The 20,341-nt window shown below is 59.0% G+C and overlaps 1 protein-coding gene across 4 annotated transcripts in view; it reads right to left on the reverse strand.

Moving 5' to 3' along the window:
• The window catches only part of LOC120978007 (DAB2 interacting protein), a 115,749-nt gene that overhangs the window by 20,236 nt on the left and 75,172 nt on the right, over window positions 1-20,341 (reverse strand). For 2 of the 4 annotated variants that reach the window (XM_040406237.1, XM_040406238.1), the window contains 4 exons: window positions 5,171-5,311; window positions 2,621-2,823; window positions 2,202-2,289; window positions 1,258-1,828 (listed from right to left, as the gene is read on the reverse strand). In XM_040406237.1, coding sequence (XP_040262171.1) covers window positions 1,661-1,828; window positions 2,202-2,289; window positions 2,621-2,823; window positions 5,171-5,311 — 600 coding nt within the window. In that variant the 3' untranslated portion in view covers window positions 1,258-1,660. Of the gene's footprint in view, window positions 1-1,257; window positions 1,829-2,201; window positions 2,290-2,620; window positions 2,824-5,170; window positions 5,312-20,341 lie in introns of those variants that run through there. The other 2 variants (XM_040406239.1, XM_040406240.1) reach the window with 2 other exon arrangements.

Genomic DNA, 20,341 nt, shown 5'->3' on the forward strand with positions numbered 1-20,341 from the left:
CCTCCCTCTCCTTGATTGACAGGGCCAGGTGAGATGATTACAGGAATCTTTCCCTGTCAAGGAGAGGGAGGGGCTGACAGAGGAAGCAGGCGGAGCCAGGGTGCACAGAGTGGCGTGGTCCCGCCCACAGGGCACTAAACAGTTCATTTCCATATGTTGTTCTCCAGAATTTAGCCACAGATCAGAAATCATTCATTAGGTGGAGCTCGCCCTACGAGGCAGGGTATTTCATGGTGGGGGGCTGGCTGTATATGGGATTGGGGCGCAGTATGTGGGGGGCTGTATACAAGGTTAGGGTGCAGTATGTGGAGGGTGCTGTATTTGGGATTGGGGCGCAGTATGTAGGGGGTGGGCTGTATTTGGGATTGGGGCGCAGTATGTAGGGGGTGGGCTGTATACGGGGTTAGGGTGCAGTATGTGGGGGGCTGTATACAGGATTGGGGCGCAGTATGTGGGGGGTGGGCTGTATACGGGGTTAGGGTGCAGTATGTGGGGGGCTGTATACGGGATTGGGGTGCAGTATGTGGGGGGCTGTATATGGGATTGGGGCGCAGTATGTTAGGGTGCAGTATGTGGGGGGCTGTATACGGGATTGGGGCGCAGTATGTGGGGGGGGGCTGTATTTGGGATTGGGGCGCAGTATGTGGGGGGGAAACCATCATCAGATCAGGCTCTGCAAACCATGGGGTTGTAGTCCTCTATAGCGTCCTATGGTTTCCATAGCAACGTTTACCTTCTACTGAATTGGTCACTGTGCCTATCTAATGGCCTGTAAGGAGGATCATGTGATGCGGTCACATGATGGGCCTTACTCTGACAGACGTGTAATGGCGGGATAATTGGGGATGAACGATCGCCCGTTAATCAGGTGACGTTCCAGGCCAGTAAATCGTGGCGTGTAAACAATGTAGCCGTATGAGGACGGGCGATGGCGGCAGGGAAACGCAGCGCTTCACGCTTCGGCTGCCCCCCCGTACACCCACCTTAAATTGTGCTCTGGCTCGGATCCAGGTGCAGACCTGCTGGTGCCACGAGACCTGCGAGCTACAGAGGGCGTCAGGGCGCAACGCATGCGGGCGACGCCTGACTGATGACATGATGGAGATTGAGCCTGTTATATGGGGGACCCCCTGGAAGTGACCCCAATACATCCCGCCGGTACCACTCTGCTAGGTCATGGCCGATAGGTGGGGGGGGGTCTAATGTCGGGGTCCGTTACCATAACCCCTATATAATCCGCAGACCAGGGGAGACGTTCTGATAAAGCATCTTTATTCCACAGGTTAATGTACACAGTCCACCACAGACACCTGGAAGACGTCCTACAGCCTGATGAGAGTAGTAGTACACGTGACCGCAGGGCAGTGTAATCGCAGACTAGACTATGGATACACTGACTGGGGAGGGGGTCACTGACTGCGTACAGGGTAGCGCAGGTCTGGCCATACATCCCGCGAGCTGGAGCAGCAGGTCTTACTGTTTACGGACTGCGCTCACGCCGATGGCGGCTGCGCAGATTGGTTTTAACCCTTTGCAGGTTCTCGGAGGAAATAAAAATCTGATTTAACATTAAAATAACCGGAATCTTCTACAAATAAGGTTCTTATGGCACATTACAGCATCCGCCAGTCCTGGAGCAGTCCCCGCTGCCGCGTCTCCGTTAACAATTACTGCTGTTTCGGAACTCGCCGTTCTCTGTGATCTGTAACTTAGTCGGGTTTGTGGGCGAGATCCCGTTACGTGTTTGCATGCTGTACCTCTCTTTCAGCTGGGTTAAGGCGCTCATGAGCCGGGCGTTGGCCGCGTCCAGCGAGGCGATGCGCTTCTCCTGGAACGAGAGAAGAGACGCTCGCACTTCAAACTGTTTTACAATGCTTTCCTCTGCTTGCTGTCAGTGAATCAGAACATGGCTTAGATTCAGAGACTTAAAACCTGCCCTACCCACACAGCTGAGGGTTTGTAACAACGTGTCAGTGCACTGGAGAGATTTGTACTGATGCGTTTAGCTCTCTGGGCTGTCTACACTGATGCACTGTAACAAACCCTCAGCTACGCGAGCTGTAAATAAGTAAGCAGAGATCCTGAATATGGTGCACTCAGTACAGGGGGGCAGTAGATAATAGTTGCACTGGTTGTTGCCGTGGTCCGTTGAGATCCACTTACTAATCGCGGCAGCTTATCCAATGGGATGTGCTCCTCACCTGGGCGTCGATGATCTTCTGCTTGGAGTCGACCGCCGCCTGCATCTCGGCGTGATCCTTCTTCAGCTCCTCCTCCACGGACATCAGCCTGCAGCAGACACAACCCCATTATTCCAGCACACACAAGACCTGACATGAAGAGGACTGACACCGCCTTGATGGCGCTCATCACCCAGGGGTTAATCTGGCACCTCATACCTCGGCCTGACTCTACGTCCACGCCGCTGAGGGCCGGCACAGTGGCCCCGCGAAGCCCCGCCCCCTTAGTCACGTATTAATAAATGCCCCCTTTGTGCTTCACTCATTTCCAAGATCTCCTCTCACAGCTGAGGGGTTGTTACTCTGGGCATCAGACTGTGCTGCGTCAGTGTTCACTCACTGCAGGCAAGCACTACATCCCCCATCATCCATGCTCTTACCTGCTTATGATGCCCTTCATCTGCATCTCCTTGTCCTCCTGCTGCCTGCGCAGCCGCTCCTCGCTCTCCTCCAGCCGCGCCTGGTACTCCAGCAGGATCTTCTGCGTCTGCTCGTCCTGGCTCTTGCAGCGGCTCTCGTACTCCTCCAGCTTCTTGTTGGAGAGTCGCAGCTTGTCCTGCAGCACCAGGATCTCCTGCTGATACTGCCGGCGACAAACCAGTGTTAGGAAGCGGGCGGCTAAACGCACAATGGGGGGAGTAGTCCTATAACGTGAAGTGAACTGTACAATGACCCCTAGAATCCTCTCCTTAGTGGCTCACTGCAGAGCTGGCCAATCAGATTGCTGCGCACAGTTCAACCTGCAGGTGGAGCATAAATGCTGCTCTCTGATTGGCTGTCCAAGTCCAGCGGAAAGGTGACGGCCTGCAAAGAAACTGCTGCTGACGAATCTTATCAGACTGGGAGCCAATGGGATCCCCAGGCTGCTCAGCTCGCCCACAACTGACCGATCTTATCAGACTGGGAGCCAATGGGATCCCCAGGCTGCTCAGCCCGCCCACAACTGACCGATCTTATCAGACTGGGAGCCAATGGGATCCCCAGGCTGCTCAGCTCGCCCACAACTGACCGATCTTATCAGACTGGGAGCCAATGGGATCCCCAGGCTGCTCAGCTCGCCCACAACTGACCGATCTTATCAGACTGGGAGCCAATGGGATCCCCAGGCTGCTCAGCTCGCCCGCAACTGACGGATCTTATCAGACTGGGAGCCAATGGGATCCCCAGGCTGCTCAGCTCGCCCACAACTGACCGATCTTATCAGACTGGGAGCCAATGGGATCCCCAGGCTGCTCAGCTCACCCACAACTGACGGATCTTATCAGACTGGGAGCCAATGGGATCCCCAGGCTGCTCAGCCCGCCCACAACTGACGGATCTTATCAGACTGGGAGCCAATGGGATCCCCAGGCTGCTCAGCCCGCCCACAACTGACGGATCTTATCAGACTGGGAGCCAATGGGATCCCCAGGCTGCTCAGCTCGCCCACAACTGATGGATCTTATCAGACTGGGAGCCAATGGGATCCCCAGGCTGCTCAGCCCGCCCACAACTGACCGATCTTATCAGACTGGGAGACAATGGGATCCCCAGGCTGCTCAGCCCGCCCACAACTGACGGATCTTATCAGACTGGGAGACAATGGGATCCCCAGGCTGCTCAGCCCGCCCACAACTGACGGATCTTATCAGACTGGGAGCCAATGGGATCCCCAGGCTGCTCAGCCGGCCCACAACTGACCGATCTTATCAGACTGGGAGCCAATGGGATCCCCAGGCTGCTCAGCCCGCCCACAACTGACCGATCTTATCAGACTGGGAGACAATGGGATCCCCAGGCTGCTCAGCCCGCCCACAACTGACCGATCTTATCAGACTGGGAGACAATGGGATCCCCAGGCTGCTCAGCCCGCCCACAACTGACCGATCTTATCAGACTGGGAGCCAATGGGATCCCCAGGCTGCTCAGCCCGCCCACAACTGACCGATCTTATCAGACTGGGAGACAATGGGATCCCCAGGCTGCTCAGCCCGCCCACAACTGACCGATCTTATCAGACTGGGAGCCAATGGGATCCCCAGGCTGCTCAGCTCGCCCACAACTGACCGATCTTATCAGACTGGGATCCAATGGGATCCCCAGGCTGCTCAGCTCGCACACAACTGATGGATCTTATCAGACTGGGAGCCAATGGGATCCCCAGGCTGCTCAGCTCGCCCACAACTGACCGATCTTATCAGACTGGGAGCCAATGGGATCCCCAGGCTGCTCAGCTCGCCCACAACTGACCGATCTTATCAGACTGGGATCCAATGGGATCCCCAGGCTGCTCAGCTCACCCACAACTGACCGATCTTATCAGACTGGGAGCCAATGGGATCCCCAGGCTGCTCAGCTCGCCCACAACTGACGGATCTTATCAGACTGGGAGCCAATCAGATCCCCAGGCTGCTCAGCCCGCCCACAACTGACGGATCTTATCAGACTGGGAGCCAATCAGATCCCCAGGCTGCTCAGCTCGCCCACAACTGATGGATCCCAGTGTCCCGTGTAGTGGTTTTCTGTAAACGACGCTCCACAGCCTTGAGGCTTTCAATGGCGGAGAATGACCACACCCAGTCCTGCTCTCAGCTGCGGGTTTGTTACAGTTGTATCCAGTCTGGAGTCCAGGGTGTTCACTGGATACAACTGTCACAAACCCTCAGCTGTGTACAGGGCACAGCCCTGAGTATAAAGCAGTGCTGTCGTTCACTGACATTCTGCAGGTATAGTAATCAGCAGTCACCCAGCACTATTCCCCCTCCTCACTGACTAGATCTGTCATCTGGCATTGGCAAACCCAGCTACAAGCCTAAACCCAGCTTAAACCCTCTGTGCTGCAGTAAGATCCCATTGACAGCATGAAATGCAGACAAGAAGTGATGAAGATGGCGGCACATGCCCTGCGCTGCGGTAGGTGTGAGCCTGGCTAACCTGGGGCGACATTTTACCTTTTCTGCTTGGCTCATGTCTTCCTTACTCCTGCTCCTATCCCTGAGCTCGGGGCCTTCATCTTCTAAAAGCTGCAGATTCATAGTCAGCAGCCAAGCAGCTGTGCGGTCCAGGGCATTGGGGTTCACGGGCGAGGGGGCCTAAAACAGAACATACAGCCGTAACCAAAGAAAAGCATGACACTGGCAGCAAAGGCCTCAGATAAGCGGCCCCCAGACCCGTTACCCCCGCTCTGCTAGGGTAAGTGACATTGTGAAGGTGAGAAGCAAGCAGGGAATGGACATGGTCTGAAGACAATGGCGCCCCTCCTGCCCAGAGCCTGAACTGCACCTACACTGAGCACGTCTACCCCCACACCTCGTGCTGCTTCTCACCTAGGCATTGCTCATCAGCAGCTGGTTTGCTACAGTGTATCAGTCTGGAGCCCTGCACCAAGCTCGACATCTGCACCCAAGACGAACGGAACCGATCACATCTAACATACTATCTGCAGCCCCATGTAACACCACAGGTGTGACATGGGGTGTGCGTCCGATGTCAGCTGTGGTGTTACACAGGACTGTGAGCTCAGTAATGCAGCCCCATGTAACACCACAGGTACGGACACAATCTGGGTTACTGTGCATCAGGTGTGAGCTGTGCTGTTACACAGGACTGCTAGCTCAGTGATGCAGTCCCATGTAATGCAGGTGCAGAATGTCATTAGGCTCCTTTCCTGATTCTTTCCCTTCTCATTTCAGGCTCCAATTTAGGAAGAGAGAAGACGAGATGGCGCGGGGTGTCCACAGGGCACTACAACACCCAACATCACTCTGGACCCGATCTATTTTCTGGATGGTGAGGGTTGTGTGACTGGTGTACGCGAATGCTCTTGTATCCCCCCCGAACCCCTAGTTTAGTTCCTCTCAGTACTGAGATGTGATCAGCCTTACCAGGCTCGAATCTACTCAACACGGACCCGGGGGGCCGGTACCCCCGCCTTCTGTGGAGCCGGCACCCCCTGCCTTCTGTGGAGCCGGCACCCCCTGCCTTCTGTGGAGCCGGCACCCCCTGCCTTCTGTGGAGCCGGCACCCCCTGCCTTCTGTGGAGCCGGCACCCCCTGCCTTCTGTGGAGCCGGCACCCCCTGCCTTCTGTGGAGCCGGCACCCCCTGCCTTCTGTGGAGCCGGCACCCCCTGCCTTCTGTGGAGCCGGCACCCCCGCCTTCTGTGGAGCCGGCACCCCCTGCCTTCTGTGGAGCCGGCACCCCCTGCCTTCTGTGGAGCCGGCACCCCCTGCCTTCTGTGGAGCCGGCACCCCCTGCCTTCTGTGGAGCCGGCACCCCCTGCCTTCTGTGGAGCCGGCACCCCCTGCCTTCTGTGGAGCCGGCACCCCCTGCCTTCTGTGGAGCCGGCACCCCCTGCCTTCTGTGGAGCCGGCACCCCCTGCCTTCTGTGGAGCCGGCACCCCCTGCCTTCTGTGGAGCCGGCACCCCCTGCCTTCTGTGGAGCCGGCACCCCCTGCCTTCTGTGGAGCCGGCACCCCCTGCCTTCTGTGGAGCCGGCACCCCCTGCCTTCTGTGGAGCCGGCACCCCCTGCCTTCTGTGGAGCCGGCACCCCCTGCCTTCTGTGGAGCCGGCACCCCCTGCCTTCTGTGGAGCCGGCACCCCCTGCCTTCTGTGGAGCCGGCACCCCCTGCCTTCTGTGGAGCCGGCACCCCCTGCCTTCTGTGGAGCCGGCACCCCCTGCCTTCTGTGGAGCCGGCACCCCCTGCCTTCTGTGGAGCCGGCACCCCCTGCCTTCTGTGGAGCCGGCACCCCCTGCCTTCTGTGGAGCCGGCACCCCCTGCCTTCTGTGGAGCCGGCACCCCCTGCCTTCTGTGGAGCCGGCACCCCCTGCCTTCTGTGGAGCCGGCACCCCCTGCCTTCTGTGGAGCCGGCACCCCCTGCCTTCTGTGGAGCCGGCACCCCCTGCCTTCTGTGGAGCCGGCACCCCCTGCCTTCTGTGGAGCCGGCACCCCCTGCCTTCTGTGGAGCCGGCACCCCCTGCCTTCTGTGGAGCCGGCACCCCCTGCCTTCTGTGGAGCCGGCACCCCCTGCCTTCTGTGGAGCCGGCACCCCCTGCCTTCTGTGGAGCCGGCACCCCCTGCCTTCTGTGGAGCCGGCACCCCCTGCCTTCTGTGGAGCCGGCACCCCCGCCTTCTGTGGACCCGGGGGGCCGGCACCCCCGCCTTCTGTGGACCCGGGGGGCCGGCACCCCCGCCTTCTGTGGAGCCGGCACCAAACGCCTTCTATGGACCCCGGACACCAGCGCCATCATCTTCTATGGACATTGGAGAAGGAAGAGGGTGGGGGCAGGTTGCTAGCGATGGGGGCTGGGGTGGTAGCGACCTCCACCTCCACTCACCTCTATAGCTGTCACTGACAGGCAGCAATGGAAGACAATGCTGTGTACAAGAGGCATCAGGGACCCCCAGAGCTACTGCAGGGGATCGAAGATGTCTCCACCCAAACCCACAGGTCACATGCCCAGCCCCCCCACAGCACAGGTCACATGCCCAGCCCCCCTTCCCTACCATAGCACAGGTCACATGTCCAGCCCCCCCCCTACCATAGCACAGGTCACATGTCCAGCCCCCCCCCCTACCATAGCACAGGTCACATGTCCAGCCCCCCCCCTACCATAGCACAGGTCACATGTCCAGCCCCCCCCCTACCATAGCACAGGTCACATGCTCAGCCCCCCATAGCACAGGTCACATGCTCAGCACCCCCCATAGCACAGGTCACATGCTCAGCCCCCCCCATAGCACAGGTCACATGCCCAGCCCCCCATAGCACAGGTCACATGCCCAGGACCCCATAGCACAGGTCACATGCTCAGCCCCCCCCCCCCCATAGCACAGGTCACATGGCCCTCCCTCCATAGCACAGGTCACATGCTCAGCCCCCCCCCCATAGCACAGGTCACATAGCCCTCCCTCCATAGCACAGGTCACACAGCCCTCCCTCCATAGCACAGGTCACACAGCCCTCCCACCATAGCACAGGTCACACAGCCCTCCCACCATAGCACAGGTCACATAGCCCCTCTCCATAGCACAGGTCACATAGCCCTCCCCCCATAGCACAGGTCACATAGCCCTCCCCCCATAGCACAGGTCACATAGCCCTCCCTCCATAGCACAGGTCACATAGCCCTCCCTCCATAGCACAGGTCATACAGCCCTCCCTCCATAGCACAGGTCACATAGCCCCCCCACCATAGCACAGGTCACATAGCCCTCCCACCATAGCACAGGTCACATAGCCCCCCTCCATAGCACAGGTCACACAGCCCTCCCCCCATAGCACAGGTCACATAGCCCCCCCCCCCCCTCCATAGCACAGGTCACATAGCCCTCCCCCCATAGCACAGGTCACATAGCCCTCCCCCCATAGCACAGGTCACATAGCCCTCCCTCCATAGCACAGGTCACATAGCCCTCCCTCCATAGCACAGGTCACACAGCCCTCCCTCCATAGCACAGGTCACACAGCCCTCCCTCCATAGCACAGGTCACATAGCCCTCCCTCCATAGCACAGGTCACATAGCCCCCCCCCCCTCCATAGCACAGGTCACACAGCCCTCCCCCATAGCACAGGTCACATAGCCCCCCCACCATAGCACAGGTCACATAGCCCCCCCACCATAGCACAGGTCACATAGCCCTCCCTCCATAGCACAGGTCACATAGCCCTCCCTCCATAGCACAGGTCACATAGCCCTCCCACCATAGCACAGGTCACATAGCCCTCCCCACCATAGCACAGGTCACATAGCCCTCCCACCATAGCACAGGTCACACAGCCCTCCCACCATAGCACAGGTCACATAGCCCTCCCTCCATAGCACAGGTCACATAGCCCTCCCTCCATAGCACAGGTCACATAGCCCTCCCTCCATAGCACAGGTCACATAGCCCTCCCTCCATAGCACAGGTCACATAGCCCTCCCTCCATAGCACAGGTCACATAGCCCTCCCACCATAGCACAGGTCACATAGCCCTCCCCCCATAGCACAGGTCACATAGCCCTCCCCCCATAGCACAGGTCACACAGCCCTCCCACCATAGCACAGGTCACATAGCCCTCCCCCCATAGCACAGGTCACATAGCCCTCCCCCCATAGCACAGGTCACATAGCCCTCCCACCATAGCACAGGTCACATAGCCCCTCTCCATAGCACAGGTCACACAGCCCTCCCACCATAGCACAGGTCACACAGCCCTCCCTCCATAGCACAGGTCACATAGCCCTCCCACCATAGTACAGGTCACACAGCCCTCCCACCATAGCACAGGTCACATAGCCCCTCTCCATAGCACAGGTCACATAGCCCTCCCACCATAGCACAGGTCACATAGCCCTCCCTCCATAGCACAGGTCACATAGCCCTCCCACCATAGTACAGGTCACACAGCCCTCCCACCATAGCACAGGTCACATAGCCCTCCCTCCATAGCACAGGTCACATAGCCCTCCCTCCATAGCACAGGTCACACAGCCCTCCCACCATAGCACAGGTCACACAGCCCTCCCCCCATAGCACAGGTCACATAGCCCTCCCTCCATAGCACAGGTCACATAGCCCTCCCTCCAAAGCACAGGTCACATAGCCCTCCCACCATAGCACAGGTCACATAGCCCCTCTCCATAGCACAGGTCACATAGCCCTCCCACCATAGCACAGGTCACATAGCCCTCCCTCCATAGCACAGGTCACATAGCCCTCCCTCCATAGCACAGGTCACATAGCCCTCCCACCATAGCACAGGTCACATAGCCCTCCCACCATAGCACAGGTCACATAGCCCTCCCACCATAGCACAGGTCACATAGCCCCTCTCCATAGCACAGGTCACATAGCCCTCCCTCCATAGCACAGGTCATACAGCCCTCCCTCCATAGCACAGGTCACATAGCCCCTCTCCATAGCACAGGTCACATAGCCCTCCCACCATAGCACAGGTCACATAGCCCTCCCACCATAGCACAGGTCACAAAGCCCTCCCACCATAGCACAGGTCACATAGCCCTCCCTCCATAGCACAGGTCACACAGCCCTCCCACCATAGCACAGGTCACACAGCCCTCCCACCATAGCACAGGTCATACAGCCCCTCTCCATAGCACAGGTCACAAAGCCCTCCCACCATAGCACAGGTCACACAGCCCTCCCTCCATAGCACAGGTCACACAGCCCTCCCACCATAGCACAGGTCATACAGCCCTCCCTCCATAGCACAGGTCACATAGCCCTCCCACCATAGCACAGGTCACATAGCCGCCCCCCCCCCCCCCCCCTCCATAGCACAGGTCACACAGCCCTCCCCCCATAGCACAGGTCACATAGCCCCCCCCCCCCCCCTCCATAGCACAGGTCACATAGCCCTCCCCCCATAGCACAGGTCACATAGCCCTCCCCCCATAGCACAGGTCACATAGCCCTCCCTCCATAGCACAGGTCACATAGCCCTCTCTCCATAGCACAGGTCACATAGCCCCCCCCCCCCACTCCATAGCACAGGTCACATAGCCCCCCCTCCATAGCACAGGTCACATAGCCCTCCCCCCATAGCACAGGTCACATAGCCCTCCCTCCATAGCACAGGTCACATAGCCCTCCCCCCATTGCACAGGTCACAACGCCCTCCCACCATAGCACAGGTCACATAGCCCTCCCACCATAGCACAGGTCACATAGCCCTCCCTCCATAGCACAGGTCACATAGCCCTCCCACCATAGCACAGGTCACATAGCCCTCCCCCCATAGCACAGGTCACATAGCCCCCCCACCATAGCACAGGTCACATAGCCCCCCCACCATAGCACAGGTCACACAGCCCTCCCTCCATAGCACAGGTCACACAGCCCTCCCCCCATAGCACAGGTCACATAGCCCTCCCACCATAGCACAGGTCACATAGCCCTCCCAACATAGCACAGGTCACATAGCCCTCCCTCCATAGCACAGGTCACACAGCCCTCCCTCCATAGCACAGGTCACATAGCCCTCCCTCCATAGCACAGGTCACATAGCCCTCCCTCCATAGCACAGGTCACACAGCCCTCCCTCCATAGCACAGGTCACATAGCCCTCCCTCCATAGCACAGGTCACATAGCCCTCCCTCCATAGCACAGGTCACATAGCCCTCCCCCCATAGCACAGGTCACATAGCCCTCCCACCATAGCACAGGTCACATAGCCCCTCTCCATAGCACAGGTCACATAGCCCTCCCTCCATAGCACAGGTCACATAGCCCTCCCTCCATAGCACAGGTCACATAGCCCCTCTCCATAGCACAGGTCACATAGCCCTCTCTCCATAGCACAGGTCACATAGCCCTCCCTCCATAGCACAGGTCACACAGCCCTCCCCCCATAGCACAGGTCACATAGCCCTCCCTCCATAGCACAGGTCACATAGCCCTCTCTCCATAGCACAGGTCACATAGCCCTCCCTCCATAGCACAGGTCACATAGCCCTCCCACCATAGCACAGGTCACATAGCCCTCCCCCCATAGCACAGGTCACACAGCCCTCCCACCATAGCACAGGTCACATAGCCCTCCCTCCATAGCACAGGTCACATAGCCCTCCCTCCATAGCACAGGTCACACAGCCCTCCCTCCATAGCACAGGTCACACAGCCCTCCCACCATAGCACAGGTCACATAGCCCTCCCACCATAGCACAGGTCACACAGCCCTCCCACCATAGCACAGGTCACACAGCCCTCCCACCATAGCACAGGTCACATAGCCCTCCCACCATAGCACAGGTCACACAGCCCTCCCACCATAGCACAGGTCACACAGCCCTCCCACCATAGCACAGGTCACATAGCCCTCCCACCATAGCACAGGTCACACAGCCCTCCCACCATAGCACAGGTCACACAGCCCTCCCACCATAGCACAGGTCACATAGCCCTCCCCCTATAGCACAGGTCACATAGCCCTCCCTCCATAGCACAGGTCACATAGCCCTCCCTCCATAGTACAGGTCACACAGCCCTCCCTCCATAGCACAGGTCACATAGCCCTCCCCCCATAGCACAGGTCACACAGCCCTCCCTCCATAGCACAGGTCACATAGCCCTCCCACCATAGTATAGGTCACACAGCCCTCCCTCCATAGCACAGGTCACATAGCCCTCCCCCCATAGCACAGGTCACATAGCCCTCCCTCCATAGCACAGGTCACACAGCCCTCCCACCATAGCACAGGTCACATAGCCCTCCCTCCATAGCACAGGTCACAAAGCCCTCCCACCATAGCACAGGTCACACAGCCCTCCCACCATAGCACAGGTCACATAGCCCTCCCACCATAGCACAGGTCACATAGCCCCCCCCCCCCCACCATAGCACAGGTCACACAGCCCTCCCACCATAGCACAGGTCACACAGCCCTCCCACCATAGCACAGGTCACACAGCCCTCCCACCATAGCACAGGTCACACAGCCCTCCCTCCATAGCACAGGTCACATAGCCCTCCCACCATAGCACAGGTCACATAGCCCTCCCTCCATAGCACAGGTCACACAGCCCTCCCCCATAGCACAGGTCACACAGCCCTCCCCCATAGCACAGGTCACACAGCCCTCCCCCCATAGCACAGGTCACACAGCCCTCCCACCATAGCACAGGTCACATAGCCCCCCCCCCCACCATAGCACAGGTCACATAGCCCTCCCTCCATAGCACAGGTCACATAGCCCTCCCACCATAGCACAGGTCACACAGCCCTCCCTCCATAGCACAGGTCACACAGCCCTCCCTCCATAGCACAGGTCACATAGCCCTCCCACCATAGCACAGGTCACATAGCCCTCCCTCCATAGCACAGGTCACACAGCCCTCCCCCATAGCACAGGTCACACAGCCCTCCCCCCATAGCACAGGTCACACAGCCCTCCCCCCATAGCACAGGTCACATAGCCCTCCCACCATAGCACAGGTCACATAGCCCTCCCTCCATAGCACAGGTCACATAGCCCTCCCTCCATAGCACAGGTCACATAGCCCTCCCTCCATAGCACAGGTCACATAGCCCTCCCTCCATAGCACAGGTCACATAGCCCCCCCACCATAGCACAGGTCACATAGCCCTCCCACCATAGCACAGGTCACATAGCCCCCCCCCCCCTCCATAGCACAGGTCACACAGCCCTCCCCCCATAGCACAGGTCACATAGCCCCCCCCCTCCATAGCACAGGTCACATAGCCCTCCCCCCATAGCACAGGTCACATAGCCCTCCCCCCATAGCACAGGTCACATAGCCCTCCCTCCATAGCACAGGTCACATAGCCCTCTCTCCATAGCACAGGTCACATAGCCCCCCCCCCCCCCCCCTCCATAGCACAGGTCACACAGCCCTCCCCCCATAGCACAGGTCACATAGCCCCCCCACCATAGCACAGGTCACATAGCCCTCCCTCCATAGCACAGGTCACATAGCCCTCCCTCCATAGCACAGGTCACATAGCCCTCCCACCATAGCACAGGTCACATAGCCCTCCCTCCATAGCACAGGTCACATAGCCCTCCCACCATAGCACAGGTCACACAGCCCTCCCACCATAGCACAGGTCACACAGCCCTCCCTCCATAGCACAGGTCACATAGCCCTCCCTCCATAGCACAGGTCACATAGCCCTCCCACCATAGCACAGGTCACATAGCCCTCCCACCATAGCACAGGTCACATAGCCCTCCCTCCATAGCACAGGTCACATAGCCCTCCCTCCATAGCACAGGTCACATAGCCCCTCTCCATAGCACAGGTCACATAGCCCTCCCTCCATAGCTCAGGTCACATAGCCCTCCCCCATAGCACAGGTCACACAGCCCTCCCACCATAGCACAGGTCACACAGCCCTCCCACCATAGCACAGGTCATACAGCCCCCCCACCATAGCACAGGTCACAAGCTCAGCCCCCCCACCATAGCACAGGTCACATGCTCAGCCCCCCTTCTTCCATAGCACAGGTCACAAGCTCAGCCCCCCTTCTTCCATAGCACAGGTCACATAGCCCTCCCTCCATAGCACTGGTTACATAGCCCCCCCACCATAGCACAGGTCACATAGCCCTCCCACCATAGCACAGGTCACATAGCCCCCCCCCCTCCATAGCACAGGTCACACAGCCCTCCCCCCATAGCACAGGTCACATAGCGCCCCCCCCCCCCCCTCCATAGCACAGGTCACATAGCCCTCCCTCCATAGCACAGGTCACATAGCCCTCTCTCCATAGCACAGGTCACATAGCCCCCCGCCCCCCCCCCCTCCATAGCACAGGTCACACAGCCCTCCCCCCATAGCACAGGTCACATAGCCCCCCCACCATAGCACAGGTCACATAGCCCCCCCACCATAGCACAGGTCACATAGCCCTCCCACCATAGCACAGGTCACATAGCCCTCCCACCATAGCACAGGTCACATAGCCCTCCCTCCATAGCACAGGTCACATAGCCCTCTCTCCATAGCACAGGTCACATAGCCAGCCCTCCCTCCATAGCACAGGTCACATAGCCCTCCCTCCATAGCACAGGTCACATAGCCCTCCCTCCATAGCACAGGTCACATAGCCCTCCCTCCATAGCACAGGTCACACAGCCCTCCCTCCATAGCACAGGTCACATAGCCCTCCCACCATAGCACAGGTCACACAGCCCTCCCACCATAGCACAGGTCACATAGCCCTCCCTCCATAGCACAGGTCACATAGCCCTCCCACCATAGCACAGGTCACATAGCCCTCCCACCATAGCACAGGTCACACAGCCCTCCCTCCATAGCACAGGTCACATAGCCCTCCCCCCATAGCACAGGTCACATAGCCCTCCCCCCATAGCACAGGTCACATAGCCCCCCCCCCCCCTCCATAGCACAGGTCACATAGCCCTCCCCCCATAGCACAGGTCACACAGCCCTCCCCCCATAGCACAGGTCACATAGCCCCCCCCCCCCCCCCCTCCATAGCACAGGTCACATAGCCCTCCCCCCATAGCACAGGTCACATAGCCCTCCCTCCATAGCACAGGTCACATAGCCCTCCCACCATAGCACAGGTCACATAGCCCTCCCCCCCATAGCACAGGTCACATAGCCCTCCCTCCATAGCACAGGTCACACAGCCCTCCCCCCATAGCACAGGTCACATAGCCCTCCGTCCATAGCACAGGTCACATAGCCAGCCCTCCCTCCATAGCACAGGTCACACAGCCCTCCCACCATAACACAGGTCACATAGCCCTCCCTCCATAGCACAGGTCACATAGCCCTCCCTCCATAGCACAGGTCACACAGCCCTCCCTACATAGCACAGGTCACACAGCCCCCTCCCTCCATAGCACAGGTCACATAGCCCTCCCTCCATAGCACAGGTCACACAGCCCTCCCTACATAGCACAGGTCACACAGCCCTCCCTCCATAGCACAGGTCACATAGCCCTCCCTCCATAGCACAGGTCACATAGCCCCTCTCCATAGCACAGGTCACACAGCCCTCCCCCCATAGCACAGGTCACATAGCCCCCCCTCCATAGCACAGGTCACATAGCCCCTCTCCATAGCACAGGTCACACAGCCCTCCCTCCATAGCACAGGTCACATAGCCCTCCCTCCATAGCACAGGTCACATAGCCCTCCCACCATAGCACAGGTCACATAGCCCTCCCTCCATAGCACAGGTCACATAGCCCCTCTCCATAGCACAGGTCACACAGCCCTCCCCCCATAGCACAGGTCACATAGCCCCCCCTCCATAGCACAGGTCACATAGCCCCTCTCCATAGCACAGGTCACATAGCCCTCCCACCATAGCACAGGTCACACAGCCCTCCCTCCATAGCACAGGTCACATAGCCCTCCCTCCATAGCACAGGTCACATAGCCCTCCCACCATAGCACAGGTCACATAGCCCTCCCTCCATAGCACAGGTCACATAGCCCTCCCCCCATAGCACAGGTCACATAGCCCTCCCTCCATAGCACAGGTCACATAGCCCTCCCTCCATAGCACAGGTCACATAGCCCTCCCTCCATAGCACAGGTCACATAGCCCCTCTCCATAGCACAGGTCACATAGCCCTCCCTCCATAGCACAGGTCACATAGCCCCCACACCATAGAACAGGTCACATAGCCCTCCCTCCATAGCACAGGTCACATAGCCTCCCCACCATAGAACAGGTCACATAGCCCTCCCTCCATAGCACAGGTCACATAGCCCCCCCACCATAGAACAGGTCACATAGCCCTCCCTCCATAGCACAGGTCACATAGCCCTCTCTCCATAGCTCAGGTCACATAGCCCTCCCTCCATAGCACAGGTCACATAGCCCTCCCACCATAGCACAGGTCACATAGCCCCCCCCCCCCCCTCCATAGCACAGGTCACATAGCCCCCACACCATAGAACAGGTCACACAGCCCTCCCTCCATAGCTCAGGTCACATAGCCCTCCCACCATAGCACAGGTCACATAGCCCTCCCCCCATAGCACAGGTCACATAGCCCTCCCTCCATAGCACAGGTCACATAGCCCTCCCTCCATAGCACAGGTCATACAGCCCTCCCTCCATAGCACAGGTCACATAGCCCTCCCACCATAGCACAGGTCACATAGCCCTCCCCCCATAGCACAGGTCACATAGCCCTCCCTCCATAGCACAGGTCACATAGCCCTCCCTCCATAGCACAGGTCACATAGCCCTCCCTCCATAGCACAGGTCACATAGCCCTCCCCACCATAGCACAGGTCACATAGCCCTCCCTCCATAGCACAGGTCACATAGCCCTCCCACCATAGCACAGGTCACATAGCCCTCCCCCCATAGCACAGGTCACATAGCCCTCCCTCCATAGCACAGGTCACATAGCCCCTCTCCATAGCACAGGTCACACAGCCCTCCCTCCATAGCACAGGTCACATAGCCCTCCCTCCATAGCACAGGTCACATAGCCCCTCTCCATAGCACAGGTCACATAGCCCCCCCACCATAGAACAGGTCACATAGCCCTCCCTCCATAGCACAGGTCACATGCCCCCCCCCCCCCCCTCCATAGCACAGGTCACATAGCCCTCCCTCCATAGCACAGGTCACATAGCCCCTCTCCATAGCACAGGTCACATAGCCCCCCCACCATAGAACAGGTCACATAGCCCTCCCTCCATAGCACAGGTCACATGCTCACCCCCCCCCCCCTCCATAGCACAGGTCACATAGCCCCCCCACCATAGAACAGGTCACATAGCCCTCCCTCCATAGCACAGGTCACATAGCCCCCCCACCATAGAACAGGTCACATAGCCCTCCCTCCATAGCACAGGTCACATAGCCCCCCCACCATAGCACAGGTCACATAGCCCCCCCCCCATAGCACAGGTCACAGGCCCACCCCCCCCCCCCCCCATAGCACAGGTCACATAGCCCTCCCACCATAGCACAGGTCACATAGCCCCCCCACCATAGCACAGGTCACACAGCCCTCCCACCATAGCACAGGTCACACAGCCCTCCCACCATAGCACAGGTCACATAGCCCTCCCACCATAGCACAGGTCACATAGCCCTCCCACCATAGCACAGGTCACATAGCCGCCCCCCCCCCCCCCTCCATAGCACAGGTCACACAGCCCTCCCCCATAGCACAGGTCACACAGCCCTCCCCCCATAGCACAGGTCACATAGCCGCCCCCCCCCTCCATAGCACAGGTCACACAGCCCTCCCACCATAGCACATGCTCAGCCCCTCTCCATAGCACAGGTCACATAGCCCTCCCCCCATAGCACAGGTCACATAGCCCTCCCTCCATAGCACAGATCACATAGCCCTCCCTCCATAGCACAGGTCACATAGCCATCCCACCATAGCACAGGTCACAAAGCCCTCCCTCCATAGCACAGGTCACATAGCCCTCCCCCCATAGCACAGGTCACACAGCCCTCCCTCCATAGCACAGGTCACATAGCCCTCCCACCATAGCACAGGTCACACAGCCCTCCCTCCATAGCACAGGTCACACAGCCCTCCCCCCATAGCACAGGTCACATAGCCCTCCCACCATAGCACAGGTCACATAGCCCTCCCTCCATAGCACAGGTCACACAGCCCTCCCACCATAGCACAGGTCACATAGCCCTCCCACCATAGCACAGGTCACACAGCCCCCTCCCCCCATAGCACAGGTCACATAGCCCTTCCTCCATAGCACAGGTCACATAGCCCTCCCCCCATAGCACAGGTCACATAGCCCTCCCACCATAGTACAGGTCACATAGCCCCTCTCCATAGCACAGGTCACATAGCCCTCCCCCCATAGCACAGGTCACATAGCCCTCCCACCATAGTACAGGTCACATAGCCCCTCTCCATAGCACAGGTCACATAGCCCTCCCTCCATAGCACAGGTCACATAGCCCTCCCCCCATAGCACAGGTCACATAGCCCCCCCCCCATAGCACAGGTCACACAGCCCCCCCCCCCCCCCCCCACCATAGCACAGGTCACACAGCCCTCCCTCCATAGCACAGGTCACATAGCCCTCCCTCCATAGCACAGGTCACACAGCCCTCCCTCCATAGCACAGGTCACATAGCCCTCCCACCATAGCACAGGTCACACAGCCCCCCCCCCCCCCCCCCCCCCCACCATAGCACAGGTCACACAGCCCTCCCTCCATAGCACAGGTCACATAGCCCTCCCTCCATAGCACAGGTCACATGCTCAGCCCCCCCCCCCCCCCATAGCACAGGTCACATAGCCCTCCCACCATAGCACAGGTCACATAGCCCTCCCTCCATAGCACAGGTCACATAGCCCTCCCACCATAGCACAGGTCACACAGCCCTCCCTCCATAGCACAGGTCACATAGCCCTCCCTCCATAGCACAGGTCACATAGCCCTCCCTCCATAGCACAGGTCACATAGCCCTCCCTCCATAGCACAGGTCACATAGCCCCTCTCCATAGCACAGGTCACACAGCCCTCCCCCCATAGCACAGGTCACATAGCCCCCCCTCCATAGCACAGGTCACATAGCCCCTCTCCATAGCACAGGTCACATAGCCCTCCCACCATAGCACAGGTCACACAGCCCTCCCTCCATAGCACAGGTCACATAGCCCTCCCTCCATAGCACAGGTCACATAGCCCTCCCACCATAGCACAGGTCACATAGCCCTCCCTCCATAGCACAGGTCACATAGCCCTCCCCCCATAGCACAGGTCACATAGCCCTCCCTCCATAGCACAGGTCACATAGCCCTCCCTCCATAGCACAGGTCACATAGCCCTCCCTCCATAGCACAGGTCACATAGCCCCTCTCCATAGCACAGGTCACATAGCCCTCCCTCCATAGCACAGGTCACATAGCCCCCACACCATAGAACAGGTCACATAGCCCTCCCTCCATAGCACAGGTCACATAGCCTCCCCACCATAGAACAGGTCACATAGCCCTCCCTCCATAGCACAGGTCACATAGCCCCCCCACCATAGAACAGGTCACATAGCCCTCCCTCCATAGCACAGGTCACATAGCCCTCTCTCCATAGCTCAGGTCACATAGCCCTCCCTCCATAGCACAGGTCACATAGCCCTCCCACCATAGCACAGGTCACATAGCCCCCCCCCCCCCCCTCCATAGCACAGGTCACATAGCCCCCACACCATAGAACAGGTCACACAGCCCTCCCTCCATAGCTCAGGTCACATAGCCCTCCCACCATAGCACAGGTCACATAGCCCTCCCCCCATAGCACAGGTCACATAGCCCTCCCTCCATAGCACAGGTCACATAGCCCTCCCTCCATAGCACAGGTCATACAGCCCTCCCTCCATAGCACAGGTCACATAGCCCTCCCACCATAGCACAGGTCACATAGCCCTCCCCCCATAGCACAGGTCACATAGCCCTCCCTCCATAGCACAGGTCACATAGCCCTCCCTCCATAGCACAGGTCACATAGCCCTCCCTCCATAGCACAGGTCACATAGCCCTCCCCACCATAGCACAGGTCACATAGCCCTCCCTCCATAGCACAGGTCACATAGCCCTCCCACCATAGCACAGGTCACATAGCCCTCCCCCCATAGCACAGGTCACATAGCCCTCCCTCCAT

This window comes from Bufo bufo, chromosome 8 (genome assembly GCF_905171765.1).
Source record: "Bufo bufo chromosome 8, aBufBuf1.1, whole genome shotgun sequence".
Lineage (NCBI taxonomy): Eukaryota > Metazoa > Chordata > Amphibia > Anura > Bufonidae > Bufo > Bufo bufo.